At 41.9% G+C, this 8,192-nt stretch overlaps 1 protein-coding gene across 2 annotated transcripts in view; it reads right to left on the bottom strand.

Annotated features, from left to right (window-relative positions):
* Positions 1-4,647: 4,647 nt before the first annotated feature.
* HLCS (holocarboxylase synthetase) overlaps positions 4,648-8,192 on the bottom strand; it is a 228,621-nt gene continuing 225,076 nt past the window's right edge. For both annotated transcript variants that reach the window (XM_068270428.1, XM_068270429.1), the window contains one exon: positions 4,648-4,817. In XM_068270428.1, coding sequence (XP_068126529.1) covers positions 4,649-4,817 — 169 coding nt within the window. In that variant the 3' untranslated portion in view covers position 4,648. The remainder of the gene's footprint in view (positions 4,818-8,192) is intronic.

Below are 8,192 nucleotides of genomic sequence, written 5' to 3'. Positions count from 1 at the left end.
CGAAGAGTTATAAGTGCGAAAAGTGAACATAGCGTTCCTCTTTAATATCTATGAGACAAATGACTATGAAAATACAGATTTATAATAAAATTTGATATGCCGATATCTGTAAATGTAAACAGTGCTAAAGTGAAAAAATAATAACATTCTCTGTATAAAAACTAATTCATGTTTAGATCACTCTGTGTGGGGTGTCTATAGTTGATAATAGCGCTCAGATGCCTTTTTAACGCCATCTACTAGTCTGGGCATAGAGGTATTTTTTTACTCCTATTTTTTAAATCTTCTCTGCTTTTTAAGGACATCTTTACTTCAAAGAAGCAGCAAATTGCGAACTTGTCCATTGGGCATTTCAGAGGGAGGGAGTAAGGCAGCTGCCATGGTGGGAGTGACAAAATGGCGGAGACAGGATTGAGAGGTGGGTCACATAGTAGAGGTAAGAGGGGTTTAGTGATGCATGTGATAGGTGCATGTGCTGGAGGAACAAGATTAAAGTGTGATGATGCCAGAAGCAAATACAGAAAGGGGGAGGGGTGAAAGCTAAGGATCCTTTCACATCTAACAACGCGTGCAGGAGCCTTTCTCCTGCACGCGTTGAGTAGCCTGCGGCTGTCGTTGGGAATCTGCGGTGCGATGCTGAGTAGCGGCGGTAGTATAAATTAACCCGACGGGGAAACGCCGATTCCCGGCGATAAAATGCGCCCCAGATGCGTCGTACCGCAACGCATCGAAGCGCAGCGTCGGGTGTGAAAGGTAAAATGAAAAAGTCTATGGACTTTCCTTTTACCTTGGTTAACGCAAAGTATAGACTTTTGTGTTAAAACGCTGAAAAAGGGCTCTGGTGTGAAAGAGCCCTAAGGATACTGCACTCATTGACTGTAAGGGCAGAGGATATGTGGGCATTTAGTCTGCTATATTGCTGAAGAACAGAGAGGGTAGCAGAGAGCGTGTTTGTGACAGGAAGGAAAAGTGAGCATTGTGAGGTAGAGCACACTGTGAAAGTGCTAACACAGATGGAGAGGGGGGGGGGGGGGCATACAAGGATGTCCACCAGGGATGCTGGGAAAGATGCCGGGAAAGACCATACAAGTATGTCCACCAGGGATGCTGGGAAAGATGCCGATAAAGACCATACAAGGATTTCCACCAGGGATGCTGGGAAAGATGTCGGGAAAGACCATACAAGGATGTCCACCAGGGATGCTGGAAAAGACCATACAAGGATGTCCACCAGGGATGCTGGGAAAGATGCTGGGAAAGATGCCGGGAAAGACCATACAAGGATTTCCACCAGGGATGCTGGGAAAGATGTCGGGAAAGACCATACAAGGATGTCCACCAGGGACATCCTTGTATGGGCTCTCCCAGCATCTGTACCCTATCCAGCCCCCAGTGCATACTCCACAACTACCACATCTACTGGTGACTGCTGCATGGCGAGTTATCGCTTCCACTTTCATCCCCTGTCTATACAGTCATGCCACATCTCAATGACATCACAGAGATTGGAGAGTGCAGCCACTGGTAGCAGTGGACTATGTCCACCGCACACTCTCTTGCTAATGCTGCACTAGGGAGAGGTGAAGATGCAGGGGAAATAATACGATTGCACCAAGATGATAGCAGCACCTAATAGGAGGCTCATACAAGGAGCATAAAAGGATAAAGATAAAATGGGGCTCTAGGCAGCATGGTGGCGTAGTGGTTAGCGCTCTCGCCTTTGCAGCGCTGGGTCCCCGGTTCGAATCCCAGCCAGGGCACCATCTGCAAGGAGTTTGTATGTTCTCCCCGTGTCTGCGTGGGTTTCCTCCGGGTACTCCGGTTTCCTCCCACATTCCAAAAACATACAGATAAGTTAATTGGCTCATCCCTAAATTGGCCCTAGACTACAGTACTTACACTACATAATACAAACATAGACATATGATAATAGTAGGGATTAGATTGTGAGCTCCTTTGAGGGACAGTTAGTGACAAGACAATATATATATATACTGTACAGCGCTGCGTAATATGTCGGCGCTATATAAATACTAAATAATAATAATAAAAAAAAATAATAATAATAGGCAAGATAGCAGTTTTTGCTGACCGCTGATAATCACCTGTTTTTTTTTTTTTTTTAGTAACATTTGGTGAGCCCTAGCATCCTCCAGGCTTCTAGACTTACTACAGGCCCTGGGCAACTGCTAGGATTGCCCTTTGGATGATACAGCTCTCATATGGGGTGTCAGATCTGGAAGGCAAAATGCAGTTCAGCACTAAGAATGCATAAGCAATGAGAACAGAGAGTAGCGTGGATGTGGAGGAGAAGTGGGTAAGCCAGCTGTGTGTGCTGGAAGTGACAGTTGTGAAGTGCTGGATTCAACTTAAATAGGAACTCCAGTGAAAATAATGTATTAAAAAAAAAAAAGTGCTTCATTTTTACAATAATTATGTATTCATGTAGTCAGTGTTTGCCCATTGTAAATTTTTTCTCTCTCTCTGATTTATATTCTGATAATTATCACATGGCAGGTGATGTCAATGGAAGGAGATGGTGCTTTTTTGGCAGTTGGAAACTGCTGCAAACGGCTATTTCCCACAATGCATTGAGTTTCACAGACAGAAAACGGTCAGAACCATGGTCCTGACATCGCCCCCCCCCCCCCCCATGATCCTCTTTAGAAAAGGAAAATATTTCTCATGGGAAAGGGGGTATCAGCTACTGATTCGGATGAAGCCCAATTCTTGGTTACAGTTTCTCTTTAACCACTTTATCCACCACTACAGTATATCTACGTCTTCTGTGACTTCATCTAAGCCAAGTCAGTAGATATAAGTCTTGTAGCTCTTGTAGCAGAAGCAGTGCTGTGCAGGATTGGGCTTGCTCCTGTGCACATTTCTGGAACTGATGCAGCAAAAATTGGTGAACGGGAATATATGTTTCCTGAGCTAATGAGATTTATTTTTACCATTAAAAATACTTTTATTTTCTCAGTTAATAGTGAAAAAATACACTCTGTAGCATTATTTCAGAATCAAATATCTTCACCATAAATTGTGACAGGAACATAATCTAAGTTTTGTGATAAGCGGTAAGAATAGCCAAACAAAATGTGTGTTTTTTATCTACAGTTGCAGGTTTTATTTTTAAACTGAAATTGGTAAAACTGAGAAATAATGTGTTTTTTCTATTTTTTTCCATGTTTTCCCATTAAATTTCATGGAAAACAAAATTGTTCTAGGGAAAAATGGCATACAATGAAAGCCTAGTTTGTCTTGAAAAATACAATATAGATTTCATTTCTGTGTCATAAGTAGGGATAAAGTTATTTCTGATTAAATAAGGACATAGCTAAACTGTCAAAACTGCTCTGGTCTATAAGTGGGAAACAAGGTCTGGATGCGAAGTGGTTAATTATGTCTAATTTAAAAATGCAACATGCTACAGTTTTAGTTTCAGCTAGTTATTTACTTAACTGTCTAAAGAAAAACATATTCACATCTCAGGGTCCAGTCTTCCTGTTTGCAATCCATATTTACTAATATAATACTGGTAAAAAAAAATAAGGGGAGGGGGGGAGGTTTGTAAGCTAGACTGTTGATACTGTCACAGCCACTAGTATATTGTGCAATGGCCACTGACCTGAGCGGTTATAGGCCACTGTCATTTGTCTCGTCCTGGAAGTCTGTTGGTGAAAAAGTACTTTCTGCAGTATGAAACGGTAATATCCTTCAAGATGTCTCCTTTTCACCACCCCTCCACTGACTGTTTTCCTGCAAAAGAATCCCCCCTCCCCACCACAGAAGGCGTTGCTGTATGTAACCACTTGTTTTCGGATTCTTGGGTAGGTCATGGTAAGTGAGAACAAACCTACACAAGGCAAATATGTAAACACTATCACTTAAGACTTCAGGCAATGTTATAGTTGCATTTTTCCGACATGCTGCATTAGCCATACAAGCAATACTAACGGTAGCCATAGACTCACAAATTTAGTCTCCACACAGTAGGCCAACGACCATATGCAGTCCAGCCCATAAAGTCCATAGAGCATTGTTTTCTGAAACAGGTTTTTTTGGGCCATTTCAGGCAGCAAACTTTGGCCATAGGTGCACTGTTGCAGTTTTACTCATCACTATAAGTTGGTTGTCATGAATACATAACATTCCCCTGATCCTCATCTGGAAATAATATGTTTTAGCCAATCAAAACTCAGTTATCGGCCAATACAAATGTCCATTCATTCAGCAGGTCAACTGACAGCGTCAATAGCGGCCATTACAGACAACCAAAGTATCATGACCATGGCCACCTGTAGAACAATTTAGATGTAGGCGACCCTTAATATACTTCCACTAGTAAAATAGCTTCAACTAAAAATGAATATTAATGTATGCCTCCATGGCTGATAGACTTGCCTTAATTCAGACAATAGTGAAAGTCTGATCTTTAGATGCGCAGCTTGGCAAGGCAAACCATTATGAAATACTTCAACAATAACTGCTTTGTGATATTACTACAGTAAATCCAGTCCTAAAGAAAACCCATTTCCCAACATGCAGTCATAAAAATGTTATCTTTCAAACGGAGGCAGTAAAATGCGTAATTGCTTCAGGGAATGTCTGCAGAAGAGAGAGTAGATGCTATAAGAAGTCCAGACATTTAGCGCTTTGGTATAATTAAGTTCCTGATCATGTCAAAAGAGTTTCCATCAGGATGGACGGTAATGACGTCTTTTCCTTCTTGTAGAACCTGGAGGAAGCCAGAATCGTCAACACCAACAATCCACGCCAGAGGACCGTCTTCACCGCCAAGACGGACTTGCTGCCCACTGCAAAACAGCAATATCGGGTGAACATGATAAGGACAATGGAAATGTACAGTAGAATGTCATTATAGTAAACTCTGTTATAGCAAACCTCTGGCTATAGTAAAATAGGAACTCAGGTCCCGACCATGTGTCGGTATGAATATATAATGTATAATAAATTCCGGTATAGTAGACTTCTAATATAGTAAAACAAAGTATTGTCAACTGGACAGACAACTTTTTGTTCCACAATCTACTGTAGGTTCTGAAAACTTGGTACACACTTAGGAGTACTTATTTCTGGGGTTTCTGAACTTGTTCATAGTCAATATATCATGGTACAAAAGCATACCGAAACAAACTGAAAGAAGTATTGTTTTAGGATAAACAAAACAGAAAGTTTCAAAAATGTGTAAGTAAATGTGTAAAAGTAATAATAAATGTGCTTGAGAGGATGTTGCATGTAATAAGGAGTACATGGAAAGCACAGTCTTTCATAAACGGGTTATAAGCTGTTATAAGGTTGAGAAGAACCTAAACAAAATAATGCAACTTTGTGTGGACAATCCAATGTCCTGAGGAGATCAAAGATTTGTAGATTGGGATGACCAAGTAATATATGAAGGTTCAGGTAATTGAAAAACTGAGGTGCCCATAAAATAATTAAAACACTTAAAAAGAATGTAGGTATTGGCTTACCTTCAATGATGACAACTGTTTGATAACTTTTAACAGTTTATTTGACAAAAATAGACAATGGCCTCAATTCTCTAAGCTTATCTCCTGTCTTTAAAGAGACTCTGTAACAAAATGTTCAGCCTTATTTCTTCTATCCTATAAGTTCCTATACATGTTCTAATGTGCTCTGTCTAACTGCAGCCTTTCCTAGTTGCACAGTGGCTGTATTATCTCTGTTATATGATCTAATCTTCTTTCCTCTGTCGAGCTCAGGCACTCAGGCTGGAATGTGCAGCTCTGCTTGTGACTGGATAGAAGCTATACATACCCTCTCCAGGTCACCTGCAAGCTCTGTATGAGTCACATAGCCTATCACATGCTATGTCTTTTGTTTGTAAACACGGCCTAAAACTGGCAATTACAAGCCAGGATTGCAGCAGGGAGAGGTAGAAACAGCACAGAGGGGCCAAGGAGAACATAATGAATAGAATGGTATGCTTTTTATTGTAAGAATTTTAGAGTACAGATTCTCTTTAATAACGTTTCTAGAGTTTTCACCATGGTGATAAGGCATGTAGTATTTAGGAAACATTTTACCGCAGGCAGACCTAAAGCTAACTCTTCTGACTAACGTTTCAATCCTTAAAATAACTACATAATTAGACAGGCTGTTAATTAACTGCATGGGAAAATAACTACAGAGGAGGTAACTTAAAGCGGATCCGAGATGAAACACTAACTATAACAAGTAACTTGTCTATATATCTTATGTAAAGTTTAGATGGTTTACACAGCAAATCTTACTAGGTATGATGGAAGACAGAAAAAAAACACAGGGACACCGGGAGCCCGATATCATGTGATAACGTCTCAATAATGGGACTATAAGGTAAAGGTAGATATACTCACAAAGGTAGGTTGCTTTTCAAGGCAACCACCAACAGCATTTGTGGAGAAGTGGCGTCTCCACTCGGCCTTTTTGGTCGCTACTCCTAAGATAAAAGTGGTGCCCTATGCCAGGATAGGAGCAACCTCCCTAACCAGTAGGGTATAAAAGTTCAGGAAAAAACAACAGTAGGAGGCGCCCTCTAATATAGCACAATAGCACTTAACTGTTTCAAAGATGTATAGATTCACAGGGTAAGAATAAGTAATCCTACCTGTGCTGAAGATACTCAGACCGGTAAATTAATCAACAACTTTTTATTGATATTTCGAGATAAGCATTTGGACAACGCGTTTCCTCAGGTCAAATAAACGTGCTTTGATACTATAACGGACCGCTGGGCGCCCAGTGCTATTGTGTTATATTAGAGGGCGCCTCCTACTGTTGTTTTTTCCTACACAGCAAATCTAGCTGCAAACAGCTTTAATAGAATATGATTATTTATCCCTGTGATACAATGACAGTGGCCATGTTGTTTGTAAACATTACACAGAGGCAGGCTTATCTGTATCTTGAGCCATCAGCCTAATCCCCTCTCCTCCTCCCTCCTCCCCTCTGCCTCTGAAATCAATGGCTAGTAACACCTCCCCCTCCTCCTGCCCAGACTGAGCTCCCATGAGCCCTTGCTACTGCCTTGGCTCTCTGAAAACCTGTGGGCGTGGCTTTTTTAGTTTATAGGGAATTAGAGCATTAAAACAAAAACAAAAAAGTATTTGGCTTGAGGAATGCCCTATAAACAATTGGAAAGGAACACAATTATGCAATGTGTAAAAGTTCACCTCGGATCCACTTTAAGGAATGAAGAGACAAGATAACTCTCTTACTGTGTGGTGGGGTAAGTTTTCTCTTGCCTTATTATCTCCAGCATGATCTTAGTGAATTGAGGCCAATGTGTTTTGTGGCCTGGAGCCACTTCCACAGGTCAATATATGCCTTGCCAACAGCAGAGGCACTCTTTTGAAAAGTAAGTTCATCATGTGCATGTGCAAACCCACTGCAGCCATCCAATCAGCATTGCGGCCAATTACAGCAAGACAGGGCAGGAGGGTGCGAGTTCGGGGTGGACGGACAAACATACAGTGGAAGCTTGGAAATTCTAGATTGCAATTAAAGAGAACCTGTAAGAAGAAAAAAAGCCCTTAGGGGGTACTTACTTCGGGAGGCGGAAGCTTCTGGTCTATGGACTCTAAGAAGGCTTTCCCCTTCCTCTTGTGCAGAACGGATCCAGGGTTGGCAAAACCCAGACAGCAGCCTGCGTGCATCTGCCGACAAGCTTTTGCTGGATTTTTGGGGGAGCTCGCTAGATCGGGGGAAGCCTCATTAGGATCCAGGGGATCTTATAGGGGTGCTTTTTTCCTTACAGATTCTCTTTAAGAAAAATGTTTTACATTTCTATTACATTTCAGTGATGAACGCGGCTGCAAGACTCATCCATTCTTCGCACCGCTCCGCATCCACATTCCCTCTTTGTGAATCCCTGCACTGGCTCCCTATCCGTTTCAGCATAAGTTTCAAGATTCTATGCCTGGCGTATAAATCTGTGCACAAAACCTGCCCTACCTACATCTCGGAGCTTGTTCACAGGTATACACCAGGTCGCCCCCTCCGATCCTCCAACGACCTTCGCCTCACCACCCCATGCATTTCACACTCCCATGCCCGCCTGCAGGATTTCTCAAGAGCTGCCCCCACCCTCTGGAATGTCCTTCCACCACCCATCAGACTTGCTCCCTCTTTCAACACATTCAAGCAAGCCCTCACAAACCACCTCT

The sequence above is a fragment of the Hyperolius riggenbachi genome, chromosome 2 (genome assembly GCF_040937935.1).
Source record: "Hyperolius riggenbachi isolate aHypRig1 chromosome 2, aHypRig1.pri, whole genome shotgun sequence".
In the NCBI taxonomy this organism is placed as follows: Eukaryota; Metazoa; Chordata; class Amphibia; order Anura; family Hyperoliidae; genus Hyperolius; species Hyperolius riggenbachi.
This window is presented reverse-complemented; position numbering and strand designations above follow the sequence as displayed.